General features: G+C 36.1%; 1 protein-coding gene across 6 annotated transcripts in view; it reads right to left on the bottom strand.

Annotated features, from left to right (window-relative positions):
• Positions 1-21,509, bottom strand: part of FAM126B (family with sequence similarity 126 member B) — a 48,516-nt gene that overhangs the window by 11,973 nt on the left and 15,034 nt on the right. For all 6 annotated transcript variants that reach the window (XM_038142360.1, XM_038142357.1, XM_038142362.1 and 3 more), the window contains 10 exons: positions 17,586-17,688; positions 16,632-16,710; positions 15,472-15,573; positions 9,512-9,691; positions 7,573-7,653; positions 6,828-6,943; positions 5,958-6,053; positions 4,977-5,093; positions 4,205-4,292; positions 204-363 (listed from right to left, as the gene is read on the bottom strand). In XM_038142360.1, coding sequence (XP_037998288.1) covers positions 204-363; positions 4,205-4,292; positions 4,977-5,093; positions 5,958-6,053; positions 6,828-6,943; positions 7,573-7,653; positions 9,512-9,691; positions 15,472-15,573; positions 16,632-16,682 — 991 coding nt within the window. In that variant the 5' untranslated portion in view covers positions 16,683-16,710; positions 17,586-17,688. The remainder of the gene's footprint in view (positions 1-203; positions 364-4,204; positions 4,293-4,976; positions 5,094-5,957; positions 6,054-6,827; positions 6,944-7,572; positions 7,654-9,511; positions 9,692-15,471; positions 15,574-16,631; positions 16,711-17,585; positions 17,689-21,509) is intronic.

Raw genomic sequence — 21,509 nt, 5'->3', positions numbered from 1 at the left:
CAAAACAAACACCCAAAATATTCATGTTCATGCAGTGCTCTGAAGATGTAAAATATTATATACTATTATGGAGTATCACTTTTAAAAACAAACAAAAAGCCCCCCCCCAATGTTCTGTAAACATTCAAACTCGGAAGCCAGATTACAGTGATGATGATGATTACAGTACATTGCAATACGTGCTCCTGGCAGAGAAAGCTCACCTTCTCTCCTCCAGCGATGACGGCGGATGGAAGCTGTTGTAATAGCACTCCGAGAAATTCTTGGAACTGTTGGAGTAACTTCTACTTTCAGTACCTTCTGGCCTTCTTGTGATGCATCAGGAGCATCAAAAGGCAGCGAATTCTTCATGGCATTTGCAACCTAAGACAAAAGTAAGATGCTGTACACTACTACTGTCCTTGATTGCACTAATGGGAATATTGGATCTCCTGCCGGATACAGAAAGGAGAACAATTAAGAATTGGTAACTATGCCAGATTCCCCTCAATGACCCCATGCCCAGGATTCAAGGTTGATTACATGGAAAAGCTCATCACAAACCTATTTCCAAAACCAGAGTTAATTTTCTCCATTTTTTGAGGTAATTAATTTTGTTCTATCTTTGCCATCTGTAGTGACAGATGTTAACAACACATACAGGAAGGTCTCCATCCAAAAGAGACTGCAATATGACAAGACAAATACCATTTCTGTTTTATGACAAGGGTGTCAATAAAACTAAGTCACAGCCCAAGCCAATGCAAACAGCCAGTGGCCTTGTGCACAGGGGGAGAGGGCTGATTTCCACCACACCTTTCCCCATATCACTCCCCACTCCTCCCTAAAAACAACCTCAACAGAACCTAACCAAGAGGATCAGACTGCAGATACTTGCAAGATTTATTTAGGGGGAAAAAAAGTTGCAGCCTAAGCAATGAACATCAAGTTATTTAAATACAATTAAAAATAGGTTTAATAAAGATGAGTGTAATAGCCTATTATAAAGTCAGAAGTTATGATTTGCAGCTTTGAGAACAAGTGACTTCTTTTGGCTTTGATGTTTTAATTGCTTCTTTAAGTTTCCCATAAAATGCCTTTGGGATTAGAGGTTTACTTTAAAAAAGACAAAAGCAACTTTCAGTAATGTCTCTTACTTTACAAGTAAATTGTTCAACAAAAGTGAACTTGTGTACCAGCTCCAGAAAAGCAAACTGGTTCTCTATGGCATATACAATATTCAACAATAACAAAGCTGATGCACACAGTGTTACTTAAAGCTTCAAAATCTCCCCAAAACCACAACCCATAAAATGAACACACCTTGATTTTCCAAAATCTTCTACTCCCTGGAGCTGCTACCTTTCTTGAATAGATACCCTTGTCAGTATACAAAAAAAAAAAAAAAAAAATCTAAAAATTCATAGCAAAAGACTTCTGCACCATGACAGGAATCGTGACAGAGCATTTCTGCTTGTTGAACCTTTTAACAGCTGGCCCTCTCTAGCAGCACAAACTGTACTTCTGGGGACTGAGGAAAACCATATGGAGATAAAAATCAATGCAACAGTAAATCTTTGAAACAATCTAAACAACCAGTCTGAATGAGTCACAGTCCTTGTCTGACAAAAACACCCTCAAAACCACGATCTTTCAGGATGCAGAAACACTTGCTCATGATGTCTAATCCAGCACTGAAAGGCAGGAAAACAAACACACAGCACAATTCAGACTTGGCAAGCCGAGAATGCAGCTATCAATGACAAAGGAAGGCTGGTTTCAGGCCAGATATCCACTCTCGCCTACCAGAAAGGAGCTCTAAGGAAAGAACATTCAATAAGAGCAGTAAGTGCATCAATAAAATACATTGGATAAAGCTGCTGTCACAATAGAGACTTGCTGATCCACGGTTCCTGTGCCCTGCTCTTGGAAAACCTGTGTGCCTGTGCTCTGAAGCCTGGGATTTCTGCCTGAAAAACACGCAGAACGCTTTGTTCAGAGGAAAAGACTGACTGGAACCGGTCTGCTCCCCAGGTCCAAGGTGCTACTAATTCTGACACTTGGTGATTAATTTGGCTCTGTAGAAACTCTCAGGTTTCTTGACCAGTACCCAGTGTTCGTTAACAGAAATACTTTTCTTAAAGCAGAAAAGGCCTTTCCCTTGTGTTAATTCCTACCCTTTGCACTGCAGTCTCTGCATAAGAGTGATAGAAGACCACTCCTATATTACAGATATTTCATGGCTTTCTGATGCTGTTTTTCCACTTGGGTTTTTTAAAGCTTAGGTTTTTTTTCTACAGGCAATGAAACCCTAAGTAAATAAGAGCATGGATCTATTAATGGCCAAAAATGTTTCTCCAAGAAACAAACACAGGGATCATGATGTTCCTCATTTTAATGATGACTGATGGTATTCCCATAATTACACAAATAGGTACCTGAAAACAGGTATCTAAAATTAATCCCAATGTGGGGATTTGCCTTAAGATTAAATAGACTTCAAAGAATTTGCTGCTCTTAGGAAATCCTAGGCAGAAGCTGAACGTAGCAACTTTCCTGTGAAGCATCCCAGATGATATTTATTTGGCACTAGTAGTTTCAGGTTTAAAATACAAAATTTTATACTGCTGCTAAATTATACCCATCTCCTGAAGAATGCAAGGAGGGAAAGGGCTCCAATCTTTGAAAATGTCAAATTGCTTGAATATACAGCATTAGGGAAAAGACATGCAGGTAATTTTTTTAATAAAATAGACAATTTCTTCAAGCTACTTGTAAAAAATATTAGTAAAACAAGACAGAAAGCAGGCAATGATCAGAGTATGGAAAAAAAAGCCCCACCTCCTCAAATAGGCCTGCATGCATATGCAGAAAAAATCCAACCACCAGGAAGGAGTAAAAAAGGGTGATACCATGACATCACCAAACAATGGGATAGAGAATCAATAGTGGCTTTAGAAAAAAAATAAAGACATTCTAGAAGATTCTTACAATGAAAAGTACTCTCTAAGGACAAACTGATTAAAAATGAACAACGAAAACTAAAAATTGTCATATCATCAAGTTCCAGATCCTCCTACACACTTGTCAAATGTAGTAGTTTGATAGGATGGCCCAATTCAGCAGGTTCAATATTTAATTTAAAACTTTCAATCTGATGGAGTGATGAGTCATTTCCAAAAGGAACCAACCATTATAATAATTCAATGGATAGCAGGCATTTTAAATGCAGAAAGTCTGTAGATAAATTGTACAGCCAATATTAATACATTTGGAGAATAATTTTATGCAATTTAGTTCAGAAAAGAGTGATCTCAGATTGCCACATAAAAAGATTTTGCAAATCCGCTCCTTCGTCAGTTATGTAAAAAGTAGTGACATTTTACTGCTGTTAGTTCAGAGGAGGACTAAGGGCTTCTAGCCACAATTCTGATGCAGAAACTGAAACAGCAATCTAATTTACTTTATTCTCCTTAATTTTCCCTCTTCTTTTGATTCTCATTCCTACATCTGACAAAAAATTTCTCCTTTCTCTCTTTCAGCCTTCTCATCCTTCCCAATCACATCCACCTGCATCCAGCCCAGTTTCACCACTTTCCCCATTTCTCTTTTTTCATGATTGGAACAGCAAATACCGTGAAAACTGAAAAAATCCCCACCCCAATGCGAACTACTCCATTTTACTGCTGTTCCTGCAAACAAGGTAAAGATTAACATTTGTGTGACTTTTGTCAAACAAAATCTGGCATTGACTCTAGGACTGGAGCTCCTTTGCACTTTCAGCTGTATCCTGCTGTTGCTTTCTCTACTTTGTTATCAGTTAAAACCCACAGCTTATTCTCAACCCTGATGAAGGTCTAGAAGCAAACAAAACACCTTTTTTGCAACCAATGCCCTATAACATACAACTATTTAGTTAAGCTTCTTTGAACCATTCATCAGTAGCTTATGTCAAAACAACAAACATTCTGAGCCAACTGTAACATATTAGCAAAATCCTAGCTTCCAGTCTCAATGAGTCCTAGAAGATCCCAACACCCTGGCTTAATACTCAGCAGAAAAAGTATGGTATAAATAGCTACGTTGCAAACACCAGCTGTTAACAAATCACTTGCATTTGATAGGGCAGTGAATGGACACAAAAGCTTTCATTACCAGCCCACTTCAGAAACACATCCATACTCCTCTTAACCAGGCCCATAAATTACAATGAATTGTTTCTTACCAGCAGGGGCTGTGAGTAGAGTTCAAGCTGTGCTCTGTAAATTATGTCCTCCAATACCTCCTGGCCAAGCTCCCACTGACCATTGTATCTAAAAAGTAAAGACAGATATTTATCTTCCACATTTTATGAAAACAAACTTGTCCTTTTTTCTGCCCAAATCCAGCTTTGCACTTCTCAGCTTGTGCAGAAAATTCATCAGTTGTAGGTACACCACAGTGTACATTCACCTCTTTGAGCACTACAACGTATTTTATTAACTTCTTGGTATCACAAGAAAGCTCTTCCATGTTGCCTCCAAACAAGACAAAATTGATGCCATAATCAGGACAAACTTTAAAAAAATGGGGTCAATATGCAAATGCTAATGGTACTTAGCAGAACTGAATTTGCTCTAGAAATGTATTTTAGCTACCTCAGATGCGACTGACATTTAAGAGGTCTGCATTTCATCAGTTTATCTTGGCATCCAAGCTCATTATGCTTGTGAACAGAAGGTATCTGTGGTACTGGCAACGTGGAAAAAAACGGAAACCAGAAGCCTAACTCTCTTCAGCACCTACTGCTGGCCCTTCAGCACCTAATTCAGTGCTGACAAAAATATTTTCAAATTATCTGTTGGCTGAATAAGCAAGTAATGGGAAATACACAAATTGAGTACAAACTTGTGTTATGAGTCTAAATTTTTTTTTAATTATAAAACAAGTGGCATTTATATTTTAATTCATGTAAAAGCAGACCTTTCTCTTTAAGTAAGAAAACCCTGTCCACTTACATGGCATAATAGACACCTGTGAGCAGCTGCACCATGAAGTCAGGGTCTAACACCACTCTACCACAGTGTTCTTTCCAGCGTTTCTCATGCTGCCGTGGAAATCCACTCACACACAGCCTAAAAACAGCACCATTACAGGAAAGTATTAATGCCACAAAGACTACAAATGTCTTTATATCACAGAGATTTTAGTTATTTTCAAACTTATTTTTTATAATATAAATACACAACATAGAACATTCTTATTTTGCAGTTTTGTAGCAGTGCCTTGATATGTGGCTCACTGATATTCCAGTGTTACTCCCGTGTAGCCAATAACTCCACCTGTTTTGCTCAAATCGTAACCAGCTTATAAAGAACAGGGGTGGCAAGATGCTCTCCACTATCAGCCAGGAGACTCTCCCCAAAATTCAGTAACTTAGACCAATTTTCTCTATAGGAAACATTTCAGTGGTATAGAAGAGAAGTAGGTCACCTCCCATCTAATGAATGATGACAGCATGCAAGTCACCTTATACCTAAAGTCAGATGACACATATTTTATAGTCTTGAGAACTGCTCTCAGCTGCCTTGTAAGAAATATTTCTAACTCTTGAAAAAAAGGCCTGTGTTCCCATACATTGCCTACAGTAACACCAGGATAATTCATTATATCCTTATTGCATCAGTTTCCTATCTGAATCTTCATCATGGAAGCAACACATGGCCACTGATACATAGCAACTGTGGCACTGTCTCCAAAACAACAGAAACCCCCTGCATATAAAATCTTGTCTTGCTTCTCTACTCAAAGAACAGATCTAATTTTCAGATGCAGGAAAATGAAACATATTTGGCAAATTTAGCATAGCCACAACTCAAACGAAAATGATGGAAGCATACCAAGAACCAATCTATCCCCATCACTTTTCTTTACTGAATGAATATTTTAAAGTCTACATTACCCTGAAGACTACTTCAAAGGCTACTTCAAAGTCTCACCTGGAACCCATCGTACAAAGTGACTGGTAAGAAGAAGCAGGCATGTAGACAATAGCTGAATTGTAACACAGCATAAGAAAGCTCAGCACCTCAAACCTGAAAAGAAAAGAGAAAAATCTTACATTGTTTATATTCTTATTATTTCACTGAAATTAAACACAAGAAATCTACAATTCAGTCTCAAAAAGCACCCTACAGGAAGGGGTGTCAGAAGTAAACACATAAATCCTTTAATCCTCTTTCATTATAATTCACTAACTTGAAACAGGCTATCAAAGGTTCACTAGAAGCACTTAAATTTATTCTTCTGAAAATCCTGAAAGCCATTAGCATATGCAGGAACTATGAAGGAAACCAGATACGGCATAATATTTGGACAGTTCTAGAAGTGGAAATGTCTGCAATGCAATTCAAAATTATTTTATCAGTTTTCCCAGGGCTGTCTTCAGATACAGGTAAAGCTAACAGTCATTAAACAGCAGGGCAATTTCTCTCACTCCTGGTTCTGTCTATCCACTTAGCTCCATTCCCTTTTTCCAGTAGAAAAAGGAATCACAGCCTAACAAAATCCAAAGCTGAATTTTGTTAGGCTTCCAGGAAAAATTAAATAGACAGCCATAAAATGAAAGATATTCCTTGCAGACACAGAAATGACAGAGAAGTTATTCTTCAAAATTAACTAGCAGAAGAACATATAAGGATGGAACAAAGAAAAAGAGAATTATACTCAAGATTACTAAAGCTGTTCTCTAGATTTATTGCTGAGCACTTAATGCTGAGAAAGAACTGACCACAAAATTTTGTTTTGTTTGGTTTAAGGACTTGTCTCCCTAGTGAAACACCTTTAATATTAAGAGTACATCCACTTACCGGTTCTGTGCTGTGAAGGTTTCTCTTTGAGGATGAAGATCACTGTAAACTACTCTGATAAGATCATGCTGACTTAATGCTCCTTCAGTTAAAGCCATGGATCCAATGGTAGAGGGCTAGAAGTAGGTGGTAGGAGAAGGAAGGAAGGAAGGAGGGGGGAGAAGTTAAGTCCTAAGTAAAAATTCCCCAAAAGCATTAAAGCTCCCAACTACCTAAGGCAAAAGACACGCCTATCTTGTGATCTCTAAAAATGGAGATTACTCTAGAATACAGTAGATCTAAAAACATTACCTAGTTTCATTATTATAAAGTGTACACACTTACAAGTAACACAGCAGGTGAGAGCAATTTTCAACTTTGATTCTTACATATCCGTGTACAGTTTGTAATCTCACAGACCTTTTGTCCAGAAACATTATTGAACAAAAACACAATTGCAAGTTCTAACTGAACTAAGGAAGAGTTAGAAGGAAGACTGCTTTTATGCTCACATGTAAGAGGCAAAAAAGCAGCTGCAACTACAATAACTAACTCTATTAAAAATGGGCAGTCAACAAAGATTTTTGAACATTTATATTCCTCTTCTTATACAAATTCTATAGCATTCTATTACACTAACTGCAAGCTACAGACATCGAAAACTTACTACAAGAAGATGCATCTAAAATGGCCTGTGGCATCAAATGGATCCAGTTTCCATGCCTCTAATAGATCCAATTTTAATTTACCATAGTAGCTGCCTTACCTCATGATATATTGAGGGTTTAGATAATGAAGGGATGGTGAAAGACAAAACTTTGTTATTTCCATCTTTGTCAGCAATTTCCTGCATTAAAAACAAAACCAGAACTCAAAACAGAAGTAAGGAGACAGGAGCTCTTAGAAGGAATTTAACAAGTAAGTTAGATGTCCTGATCTGATAAGACTATTAACACCCCAAGGACTTTGTGCATTTGCAGAATATCAACAACATCAACATACAAATTTAACAAGTGGGAAAAGACCTCTATTACAAACTGCTCTGCAGAATTAGTGTGCAATACTCAAAAAAAACCCCAGCACTGGCTCTTTAATCAGTGAGACTAAAGATACTGACACAGAAGGGCTGATGAGTCACTTGCTGACAATGGGTAGTATTTCATAATAAATGCGCCACAGAGAAAAGGTGAAATCAAGGGGACTGGCAAAGTTCCCTCAGGAGGAAACACACACAGTGTTTTCTTCAAAGGCTTTCAAACTGGTCAGATTTTGTAGTTGCTAGGCTACTACATAAGCAAACCCTGCAGTTTTTAAAGAAAATATACTAGGAGCAATTACATAAGACTACACCAAAAAGGAGTCTAAAATCCTGCCTTTGCACTTTGTACAGCAAATTTTCAAACAATAAGCTCCAGTCATTCCAGTTTTTGTAAAAGTTTAGCCCAGGGCAGCTCAGTACTTGTAACAGGCTTCAAGGATTATAACAGAAGAATGGCTGACAGAATTTGTCAGAACACAGAAGATTTATTTACCCCTTTCATTTTCTAAGTATTCAGAAAACAACTTCACTCTCAGTCTATGTGCAGAAAAATATCAGCTTCATTAAAGAAAAATAATAGTGGAAGCCACTGTTCATTTTGACGTCTCTTTCTTTCTGATTATGGAGAGAATGGAGAAATTACTGTTCTTAAAAAATATGAATCACCAACATGACTTTCAAATGAACTGCAGAACATTGTAGGAGGAGGAAAGATAAATGTACTACTTCAATCCAATAGACAGTACAAAAAAATCTGTTTCCAAGCAGTTTCCAGTGGTTTTTTCTATAAAAATAAATCTAAAATAACTAGATCGTCCAGTTGTTAGAGCTGATCTACAGACACATAACTAGAATACATTTTAAGAATCACAGTTTGGCTATTCTGTGTCTTATGTGTAAAAATATAACCCATAAATGAAAGGAGGGGTTAACAATGACATTAGAAGCAAGGGTGATATTCAGTAGAGTATGTTTTAAGGTCCTATAACACAGAAATTCCCACAGGAGGATGCCTCTTGTGGCAGTATTGCTGAATTTATCAAACAGCCTCATAACATTACAAAAGAAAACATTTCCAGGCCAGGATAAGGATGTAAAAAACTGCTTTTACATCCAACAGCCAAATTTAATAATTTACAGTTACTTTTACTTATTCTTAAACCCATAGTTCCCCTCAAGACAATTATCTGACTCAAATGGACACATGCATGTATCTGAGTGCTCACAGGCAGAGTGGCTTCACCATCAAACTATCCTTAAAAAAGACATGTTCAGAGTACGAGGGAGGGCAGGGGAAGTGACACATCAAGACTGACTAAGCATATGAACCTGACAATCGTAAGAAGTCGTATTTTGCAACATTTAGAAGGGCTCCCTAATTTCCTTACACACAGAAGTATATAAAAGTTTAAGAAAGTCCATGAGATGATCCTTTTCAGTGAAAATATTGTTTCAAAAAAGATAATTTAAAAATATGTATTTTTAGCAAACACATGTTTACTAAATCTTCATTACATTATGCTTTTCTATGAATTAAATATACTTCCCTTTAAGTGTATTTTAATTTGAAATATGTTGTTCCAATAATTTACTTTATTCCTAGTGGTCAGTGATGCAAAACTTCAGATCAAAGCTTTCCTCAGCCATTCCCACTCATCCCACTTACCAGGTTGTAAATGCCAAGCAGCAGTGCCTCAATGCAGCCATTACTCTGCCTATCCCTGCTGGCAGTGAGACGCAAATAAACCCAGATCAGCTCTGGCAAAAACTGCAGGGTGAATCTCTTGAGTCGAACTTCAGAACTCCGATAAAGTTCAAAGAGCTGGTGGCAAACAGGCTCCAGGAGCTGTGGAAAGGCAAAAAAGCTAATCACTTACTGGTAGGCTTCTCTAATAAGGGAGAGTGAAACAACAAATCTAGGGGCTATATCATATAGCCACTGCAGTCAGTAAAAATTGCATTCCCTGCTGGCAAGTGAGGCAATGAATCACACTGGTATCTGCATTCTGTTTAAGGAGATCCATAAGGACAGACCTGAGGCGCACTGGTGGGCAGTACTTGGACATGTGGCCACTACAGCCACTACCATGTGTGCTTTGAGAAGATTCTTCTCTAGGGCTGTCAGTACAAGATTTTCTGTACAAGTACTAATTTAAGGCGTGTGACAGACACGTGTTTTGAACTATGTGCACCATAAAACTTTAGTGCAGTTGTAAGGTCTATGAAAGTACAAAGGTTAAAGATCAGCTGCTAATGATAAGTCAATTGACAGAAATATTAATTAATTTCTTACCTACACCTTTTGAGTCTCAAAACCAATAACTGAGAGTGTTCAATACAATGCAAACTGATCTTTTCATTTTGAGTTGAAGTTCAGGTTTCACTACAAGGATGAAAATAAAGGCCCCTATCAAGTCAGTGTGATAAAAGCATGAGGTAAACCTGCCATTTTAGGAGCCTACAATGCTAAAGCAATACCTAAGATTTTTCCATGGAACTGTTAGGGAACAGGAAAAAAGCAGAAAGAACCACACTGGACAGTCACATTCTTTCCCATGACTAATCAAGCTTTTATTACCAAAATCAAAACTCAAGGGGAAAAAATTTAAAAAAAATTTTTAATTTCCAAGACAAATTTTTGTAATGTTTGTGAACCATTATCTGATATTGTGTTGTACCAAATGGGATGATATGACATAAGGAACATATATATGGGATTCACTGTCCAAAAAGACAGAGGCATACATATAACCTAAGGCATCCATATGGCATCCATATTCATATAGAAGAGCTACAGAGTCAGAAAATAGAGGCCAGAATCTCAAGTCTTCTTTGTAATAGTACATGCTTCATGTTCTCTTAGACATACAGACATACAGATTAGATAAGGCATATATGACTCTCACTCCCAGGCATATGCACCTGGGACTTTCAGAGCATTAGCAGCATATTTCACGGACTTTGATGCGTTCTTTTTTCATTGATTTGTCTATTCACCATAATCACAGTACCACAAACTTCCTGTAGAATTGACAGTCACACTTTTGCTATGCTGCACAAAGATATAGTTCTGTGGTTTATTGTGAACCATCCATCCTCTTAAAAAACTTAGGAGTCCCTTGCTAACAGCAGAGGGACCAATATTTCTGCAAGTGAATGGTTGGAATGTCTGATAAATGTGCAATGCCATAAAGCTCTACAAATGTACAATTTCACATACCTATATTTACACTTAGATATTTTACACTGGTATATCACAAACATAAAACATAAATTTGACATAATTACCTATTAAGAGAGCATCACCCAGGAAACAGTTTCATTTCCAACACACAATATTCTGGTCAATGTAGCACACCATATTTAACCACTGATTATGTAAGCCATAACATGACATTTACGTAAAATAAAACTCAGCTGTCAGAGAAATCTCTTCTTAAACAAGGCTCTGGTGTAAGTACCTTGTGTAACAAGGTTCTGATTGACAGAGTTGTTACTCTAAGCTAGAATCCAGCATTTACAACAGAAGCAAAGAGACTCTACAAGGAGAGCAAAGAAAGATGACATTGTCAATGTTGATACAGAATGAAAGAAGTCCAGTCATTTAGAACAAAGGGATTTTTACAAGTCATGTAAATCTGTCTATACACATAGACATCGATATTTATATGCATGTATAGAAAGACAGACAGACAGAAAGACACAAAATAACCAACCACTTAAGTTTTGGCTTGGGATCTAAATGAAATTACAAGTCTGTAAAGCTTCTATTAGAATCACTTTAAGGAAAAAAATGGTACAGCTTTCTGGTAGTGTATTTATTCCAGTATTTCATACAGGTATAGCACTTTATGTTCAAAAGAGGCATAAGTATATCCTCTCTTAATGATTATTTACTTAGTAGAAACTCCTATCTAAAAGTGACAATTATTAAAACCAACTGTTACAGTAAATGTTCTAATCCTCAGAAATAGAACTGTATCCTTGCTTTATGAAAGGCCTAACATATTTCAGGTGTTCAAATTTAAAAAGTGGCTACTAAGTAATTCGGACATCAGTAAATAAATTTGTAGATTTTTCTTTAAAAGAAAATATGATTAAGAGGAAAGAAGAAAAAGAAGAAAGAAGAAAGAAACCTCTGAAAAGAAAACATGCAAGCATATCTGCAGCAAGATGACAAGCGCAAGAAAAGCTAAAAATATTGTCTGAAACCAGATATATACAATGGCAATGCTATAAATAGTACTCGTATTAGATTAGAGATGACAGCAGCCTAAAGCTGTTTCCTATCTGAAATTAGCCATTCTAATCCAAGTCCCATTAAAAATAGTGGAAAAATGTATTTTAGCTAAGTCAGATGACACACAACCAGAGCAGTTACTAAGTTTATGCTAGCTACGTTCAAATGAATTTTATAAAATCAGTCTTTTAAGACTAGGGAGACATTCTCCCTAGAAAGATACAAGCAATATCCAGTCAGTGGTGCTGTGAGCATTCGAATTCTCCTTATTTTTAGTAGTTGTCATATTTGTTGTGGAAAATGTTTAACAACTGCAATTACTTAGGTAAAAACCTGCAACTACTATAGTACTTCTGGTGTGTTCAGAGCTGTAAGAAAAGCTGTAAGCTTTTTCCACAAGAAAAAGCTGCCATCACAAAGATGCTACCACACCAATATTTTTAAAAGCACAAACACCCAGGATTTTCCTATCAAAGTACAGTATGATAGCCTCCCACCTGGAAACACAAAATTTGACACTCTGAGAAAGAACAAATGTTTTCCTTGCATCCTGGTTATCTGGCTTTCCAAAGAACCAGCCTCTTCCAAGTAATTCTCTGAATACACATACTGAGAAGACAGTGGATAAACAGAGGAAATGGAGCTTTTGTCATCAGTAATCGGTGTATACGTGAACTGGCACACATTTTTTAATCCCTAAGATCTTTCAGTCCAAAGTTAAAGCAAACTTAATAGCACAGAAGTGAGAAAAAAAAACCCAACGTAAAATATCTCTTACAATCATTTCTTTTTCCTAACAAAATAATTTTAAGATCTTTCCTATTAGCGTAAGCAGCAACAAGCATTAAAAAAGGACATTTTTACTGGCTTAAACATGCAGCGAGCGTCAATGATCTAATTTTCACTCTTCATTTTATACCTCACAGAGATGCAAACCAGTCGTGTTTTAAGGAAGCTGATGAATAGCCTTCCTTTGGCTTATTTTACAAGTTTTCCAAATCCTAAGTGTCATACCTTGAAGTTAAATATAATGCTTTAGAAAATACATGACAAATATTGGAAATACTTGCCTTTTTGAAGAATTCAATTGCAGAAAATAAAATGTGCTTACTTTAGACTTAACTATAACATGATGGGTGAAACCATTTGTTATTACAAGAGTACTGGGTCTGGGTTTTTTTGGCATTGCAAAGGTGATCTCACTCTGTTTCACAGCTGCCCTGAGCTAAACCTAATTAGCACCACATGAATATTCAATATTTCAGTACTTCAGTAGTGCAGTAACTTGACATCCATAGAGTATTGTCTACAGGCATAAACCAACACTAAAAATTATAAAACTATCTGAAAAACAGTACTTCAAAAGCACTTTACTTGTGAATTCCAATACTACACAAAAATCAATATGTTATTCAGTTAAATTAGCTGTTTATGAGCAATATCACCCTCTACACTTTATGCAAATTTCTGCACCAGTCATCTTTATCTTTACATTTAAAAACGTCGGGGCACTTCCTCAAAGGCAAATAGCAACAACTGTATTTCACTTCTCAATGCGCTTGCCTTTATTTAATAGCTCACAAACAGTAGACAACTGCAAAAGAGAGAATCAGCTTGGTTGTTCGATTCCTAAATATGCTGATTCCACGTTAAATTAATAATTCTGGTCTTATTAAGATGGAATGATGTGATTCTAGAAAAATTCGCATTTGCCCTAAACAGTTTGCCACTTTCCAGAAGTTTTAAAAATCAGTCAACTTTATGATTAACTTGCACTAAAGAATTACTTGCCCATCAAGTTCAAGAATCCAGAAAGTGTATTTTTATAACAGCCTACCACATGTACTTATCTTCGTAAGCCATGAATTACCCCTCTAACAAATAATGCCCTATAAAGCATATTTAAAAGCCCCTCTCAGTCAGAGACAAATATTACTACAGAATTATGTAAAGTAATGAATTCACTTTAGCTATATTCCTCACAAGCAAATAACTTTGGAAGAAGTACAACAAGGAAATACATCCTGCCTTAACAAGTAGAACCTGAAGCTGGACATCTTTGTGTCTGGGATTGCTTATCTTACACGTGATATCAGAATCAAGCCCTAACTGCAACAGCTGTTCCAAAGAGTAATATTTGACAAGCATCAGTGAGCAGTAGCATAAGATCACCCTAAAAAGACTTGCAAATCTGGTTCTTTGCTCTTTAAATAAAATAAATCAAATGCTTATTCTCAAAGCAATGAGAAGCTTTTACATTTTCAGGAGTCTAGACAAAAAAAATACATAGACAGCAGCGATGGTGGTTTCAGGTTGAAGAGAGAATAGCAGCAGCTTTTCAGTACAAAGAAAAAGGTCACCATGCAGGTTATTTATAATACTGAAATGAAGCTGACAGCTATGAAGCCTTTTTTTTTTTAATTGCATGAGCATTATGCAATCTCCTTGAAGCTCAATCAAGCATTCAGCTTTCTAAAACAGCTGAACTGTACTTGGGAAAATAAAGAACTTCCTTGCTGTGTACACTACCCATTTAATTTATAAATATATGAGAAGACACAGATGATACACCAAGTATTTGTAAGCATTTTATCTGAAGTAGTTGACATGTCAGAGAACAGTATGCTTGCACAATTTATTCAGAAGTTATTTTCCACACACTTGCCCAGAAATGCTCCTCACAGAAGCCAATGGGTTGGAAAGCTCAGTTTAACGTCACTTGCAAAATGAATTATGTACAAAGGTAAGCTAAGTTTGCATAGTGTCTATTTATATTTTGGGGCCATGGTTCTGTTCTTGTTTACAGCAGTGTAAACCAAATTACACAAAAGAGATACTAGTGTAAGCACGAGAAGATGTTGTTATCTTAATGGCATTTTAAAAAGTGATTCTATCTTCCACTGCAATAAGCCACCACAAGAGAAGTACATTGGTTTTCCTGAGTTTCACTCTAAGGCCTACTTTGTCTCAGTTATGACTGAAAGGTGGTTTCTGGAAACTGAAAAAAACAAATTTAAAAAAAAACCCAAACAACCCAAACTTGAAACCCGCCCCCCTCCAAAAAAAGAAAAAAATCAACAACAAAAATACCCCAAGCCAAAATACCAAAACCAAGTCATGCCAAATAAAACACAACAGTCAGCTGTGGCAAGGAGAACCTAGCAGACAGCAGAAACAGTATTTTTGGAAGCAGATGAAATTGTGTCTTACTAGAGAGGCATTAAAGTAACTGTCAAAAACCAAGAGACTAAACAGAGGGATGATACCCATGTTGGACTACATTAGAAAAAAGAATCAATCTTCCTCTCCTTTAGTTTCTCCAGTTCCAGTTGCAGAGGAGAAAGATCCAGGAATGAGAATAAAAGTAGTTTTTCAAAATCTCCTACCTCATTGTTTGGGTCTTGAATGACCTTATAAAGAGCTGGTACCAGTGGTTTTTTTCGGTGCAATGTAGCTGCATAGCTGGAAATTTGTGATTCAGGTAATGCCTATAGAAAAAAGAAAAAAAAAGAAAAAAGATTACCCTGACCAATAAATGCTTCCAAGTGTTCAAGATCTCCACAAAAGAATGAAGCCTCATCCCAACTTCAAAGAAAAGTCCTGAAGTTCAGTAAATTTTCAGACTTGTAATCTAATTGGTGAGTACAAGTCCTTCTCCATACAAACAGCATTTGGGAGCACTTAACCACTTTCAGGGTTAAATCCAAAAGCAGTTTAGATTCATCTTCCATAAATCATTTGCTCTAGTTTGGTATGAGGAGTCTCTTTCTTGACAGCCTGTATTTAACAGGATCTTTTTGAAGCCTTTATCAAATCAACTCAACTTATTTAAAAGGTGTGGAGAGTACAGAATGAGTATGGACAGCCTCGAGTCTTCCCCAAGCAACCATGTTTGTGTTTTTGCATCCTTGGAACTTAAACAAATTTCCAACAATAGCACATAGTGACTTACTCTCATCAATGATGTGAAGAACTACTAATTCTTAATTTAAATAACAGACTAATTTCTTATCAGTCATTAAATCCTGCTTTCTTGTTTATGCATTATCCTGTATTTCACTCAGCATAACTATCAACACGCAAAATAGCCTAAAAATACTTCAAATTCTTCACGATGAAACAATTAACCTTATGCAGATCATGGCGGGGAAAAGTATTTTTCTTTGATTTTTTTTTCATTTCAAATAAATATATACTAATTATTTTTAAATTTAAAAGTTCCTCAATTGCAAATTTGGGCAGCATTATCCAGCTGTTAGTTAAATGCTATCAGCTTAACCCCCACAGAACACACATTTAAAAGACCACATTGCTATGGCAGTTGTTTGCTCTACAATAATAAACAATAAACTACTATTAGAATTATGCATTACATATTATGTACCAGCCAGCTCAATTACACAGACCTCTGCATGCTTTATGCATTATAAGAAATTGAAAGATCAAGTAATAGATATTTAAAATGTTAGTTATTTGATATTAAAAAAACCACTACTATGGTGGCATTAAGCCAATGGTTTAGATATCATTAATCTTCTCAGTTCACCTTGAATTCTGACAGCCATTCTTCCACCACACCTCGTTCTGATCCCAGCATTTTCTTATTTCTTTTGCTTCTCTCTTACCTTTAGAAGAAAAAAAAAGAAGTTAAATATTAGTTACGCTAGGAAAAATTAGTTTTTTACAATCCTACCCAATGAAAAGCTGTTAATACCGTTCCAGTAAGATTATATAATACAAAACAATAAAAAAGTTGCATTTTGGACAATCAGTCCCATTATTTAACAGTAATTTAACTGTTTTCTTTGTTTAGTCTAAAATGCTGTGCATAAATGGGGAAGGAGGAAGAAGAAGGATTCAGTGCTTCAGGCAGTTGTCTTTCAGTTGTGTTTTGAAAATTATTTAGGTTCAACAAAAAAATGTATGTTTGACATACAGGTTCCATCATGGAAGTGCTACAATAAATGACCTTTCAATAGCCAGACTACATGACTGGAATCACCAATCCTCTTCTCAGAACTTCCTTGTTTTGAGTTCTGAAAGATTTGTATTTAACAATCAGTATTTCTTAAATGAAAAGTGAAGTGAAATAAGATAAAAGGCTTCCCAACACATTTTTTGAGTTAATGTATCATTTTTTCAGTGGCCCTTGGCAGGAAGTCATTAAGAGAATACCAACTCTCTTGTGGGCAAGGAACTGCTCCAGATTTCTAAAGCATGTTTAAACATCCTAAAATACAACAAATTCTGAAATAACATTAATTTAAATTCAAGTAACATTTGAGTGACTTATTTCAGCAGAAGCACTGAAAAATAATTCTGTAAAATAACAGAACAACTAATTAGATCTCTGCAAACAGAAGTTTACAAAGACATCCTGATACCGTGTCAGAGTGATACATGTATATTATTTAATTAAAAACATCATAGCACATGATACAGAAGCAGCTGAGTTCTAGTTCACTCTGCCTGGAAAAAAACCTGCAACATTCAACTTTACCTCTTTAAAGAAGTCAGTTTTCTAAAGGAGGAAGAGGAGAAGGAATGCAGAAATTTTTCAACCTGGGATGCATTTGTCAAGCCTTCAAGTACTGCCCCGTTTTCTAAAAGATAAAAAAAATATGATGATCACAAAGTCAGGAAAAAAAAACAGTAAAGTAAAAAAAGCATTAATGTAAACATTTTTTGATTTTTTAGCCTTACAAATTGAAGTTTACCAAATCCTCCAAAGTCTACATGAATCCTTCTGCTATAAAAAAAAAGCTCAGTGTTTTAGCAGAAGGAAGGGAGGAATTGCCTTCATCCAAAAAAAAAAAAAAAAGACTTTTGTCACTTATGTAGAAAATCCTTCTGTATTAGTGAGGCATAGTACTTCCAAAGAACAGCGTAAGATGAAAGAAGAAAGTAATAATTTTATAAAATGTGAACTGAATTCATACCCTGACTTTGGAGAACATGTAATTCTTAAATTGAATGTATTAAAAAATCTCCCATACTATAATTTCTTAGGTACATATTCCTTTCAGTGCTGTCATGAAAATCACGTATTAAACTAAAGTTCATCTTTTGCTGAAGAATCCCTCCATAGTGAGCCTGAGGAATACAACACACATAGGAGCAAACCCTAGGTATATGAGTGGTTTTGCCAGGCATTGAGCTTCAAGCTTCCCTGTCTGGGAACTTCTTTCACTGTAAATCAGCTTGAGAACCACAGCTGCTGTATCAATACAGAAGCAATACACATCTGGTCTCGCTACGGTCATTGCCAGTTCAGTTTTAGGACAAATCATCTCTCCCTTTCAAATTATTTGCCTGGATATTAAAGGTATTTTTAAGGACTTGTATAAAGAGGCAAGGCAGGCAGCTGATGGACTGCCAGCACACAAGCTGCACTGATCCTGCACAGGAGCACTGAGGAAAAGCAGGGTGAGCCCCTCAGCTTGGTGCCCCATCCAGCTCCAGCCGGGCTGGGCTGCACCGGGCGCCTCGGGCACTGCTCCAGAGGCACACGAGCACAGCAGCTGTGGGACTGCCTCAGCCTCACACACAGATGACTCTGGGATTTACAAATGGCCATCTGGAAAGCACACCTCATGCTTACACTCACTCCTTGGTTTGCTATACCTTTGGGGGGAAAAATATAAATCTATCAAACACTGTGTGGGTGTGTCTCTAAAGTAAACGGGTTCAATATATTAAGCCCTGTGCATATTTATTCAAGGCTGAAGTAGCCTGAACCAAGAGCATTGAATTTCATTCTCAGAGTGTTCACATCTCTCCCAAAGCAAACAAAATACAGGGAATATAAGAGATTTCCCATGTTTATTTTAAAAACATTATAATTTTTTTTCTACTATGATTCAAAGGTTCTTATAATATATAGGAGGAACCATAAAAAACTAATCAAAAATTTAGTTATTAGTAACAGTAATAATAAATCATACCAAAATATTTTTACATATGGTCTGATGAAGATTTCTTAAATACTGAACAAGTAAGCAAGTTTGAATTCATACTAAAGCATGGAATAGGAAAAGTTATAGTTAGGAATGCAGTCACTCAATGTTAAAACCAAATACAAAAAATCAATTACCAAAAAGCTTCCCCATAAAAGCACCTGAAATGATAGTTTAAATGTTTTCTCCCAAACTTACTCATTTGGCATAAATGAGCAGAATATGACACATAATGCTGTTAAATTAGACACGGAATCTTTATGCTTAATATTGAAGCTGTAATACTCTGTTCTGAAGGAAGTCACAGCCTTGCAATGTGCATCTGTCACTTATAGTTAAGAAACAAAATTTTACCAAGTCACAGCACTCTCCTTGATCATGCTATGCACACAAATAATGGAATCACAGAATCATCTTGATTGGAAAAGACCTTTAAGACTGCCAAGAATAGACACTGTGCAACACAGCACTGCCAACTCCACCAATACACCATGTCCTTCAGTGTCACATCTACATGGGTTTTTAAATCCCTCCAGGGATGGTGAACCCACCATTCTCAATATTTTTGGCTTTGAAAACATAAAAGTCTGGAAAAAAGTTTATTCCAACAATATACTAGCAGAATAATGAAACTTAAAACTCAGATAACTCCCCAAGAATTTTAAATTACAAGATTACAGTAAAAGAAAAAGGGGTCAACTATGTTCATCAGAAAGCCTGTTTTTCACTTACATTTAGAAGAAACACATACTGAATACATTATTATTTACCAGTCTGCATTTAAACCAAGACTAACCAAAATCAATCAGCAACAACAAAATGATTACCCACATAATCTTAGCCAGTACCACTTGCTACACTATCAACTATAACAGTGGGGATTAGAAAGAAAAAAAATGCCACTGATTAGATATTCATAACTGATGATATTTAAGAAGATATGACTATTCAAGTATGCAGAGGGGTTTTTGTTGATGGTTTGTATTTTATTCAGGGTTTTTGTTTGTATGTTTGTTTTAAGGAGGCCAGTAGTTTATACTGGTTTAAACATACATGGGAGAGATTACATTACAAACATGCACTTGAAACTGAGTCCAGTTCTTGGCCGTTTTATACTAGACAGCAAAATGCATATAACGCAACTTTCATACTAGTTGCACAATGAATGAAAATATTATGTATTTTTACCTTAAAGGCCATGAGAAGACTAATTTGCATTTAAAACCTGAACTGTGTCAGCCAAAAGAATAAAGCTTCATGCTACATGATTTCTTCACAGTGCCATTTGTGTAAGAGAACATTATGGACTGGCAAGCCTACAAGAACAGAAAACTCTATTATCAATTATAGCTTGTTCTTCCAAGCTATGTAAACACTCCTCTCATATCTATAATTCATTACTGAGCATGGAAAGAAATGTATTTGAAGAAAGATTTTTTTTCCATGCTGCCTCTGTAAAAAAAAGTAGTATGGAAAGCATCAAGAATGCATCCTTACTCTGAACTAATCATACTTTCAGTTTCTTTGATTCAGCAAATTCATAGCTCTGTAAGAAGAGCACCTGTGCTAAACATGATTAACACCCTGGAAAGCAGAATACATAGAAGACAACATAAGATGAGGTGGTCAGAAGTACACAGGAAAGAAGCTTCCCCACCACACACCCACACTAATGAGACTGGGAAACACTGGAGGAAGAAAACCAGGCAACATGCTGATAAATGCAGATAACAAAAGCACAATTTGAATTTCTCGTGATGAGCTATTCCTGAATGCAGAAGTGTAAAAGACTAAATGGAAAAAGACTAGATCATACATTTGATGATGCAATGAAAACATCTGTTCAGGAATGCATCAGCAGCCAGAAAATAAATCAAGATGCTCAATCACACAAAGTCATTTAAAGTAAATATGAAAACATTAAAGTAGAGCATACAAAACTGGCAATATGCTCTTATTTTAAATACTAGCATACATTTGTTGCAAACAAAAGAAATATGTATAAGGCAGAAAAATGTTTAAGAAGCAGTTGAAGACAAGGATTGTGAAAAATAACTTCTAACCTGGATATGGGAATAATTTTTTAAAAACAGAGAAATAAAGAGCTCCTTGTCTTAGAAGCTCATGGAATTAAGTGGTTGAGAAGGTGGAATGGACTTTTTCTTGTAACGGAGTAATAAAAAATAAAATGAATGCACCAAGATAGAAGTCTTAGACTGTTAACAATGTATTGCTTCTCACACTGTAAGTTACCAAATATCATGAGGACAATAAGAAGCTATTGTAGATAAACATTGTAAAACCTGTTTTACATAGTTACTTCTGTGGTAGAAAAAGAAGAGTAAAGAAGAAAACTTAATGCTGTAAACTAGCACTTCATTGACATGCTTTACAAAAAGAATTATCTGAAAAGCAACTCCTTGCTTAACTACTCAGTATATAGATGTATGCAGCTTCATCCAGCTACT

Source organism: Motacilla alba, chromosome 7, assembly GCF_015832195.1.
Source record: "Motacilla alba alba isolate MOTALB_02 chromosome 7, Motacilla_alba_V1.0_pri, whole genome shotgun sequence".
Lineage (NCBI taxonomy): Eukaryota > Metazoa > Chordata > Aves > Passeriformes > Motacillidae > Motacilla > Motacilla alba.
Note: the sequence above shows the minus strand (reverse complement) of the source record. Positions and strands in the feature narration are given on the sequence as shown.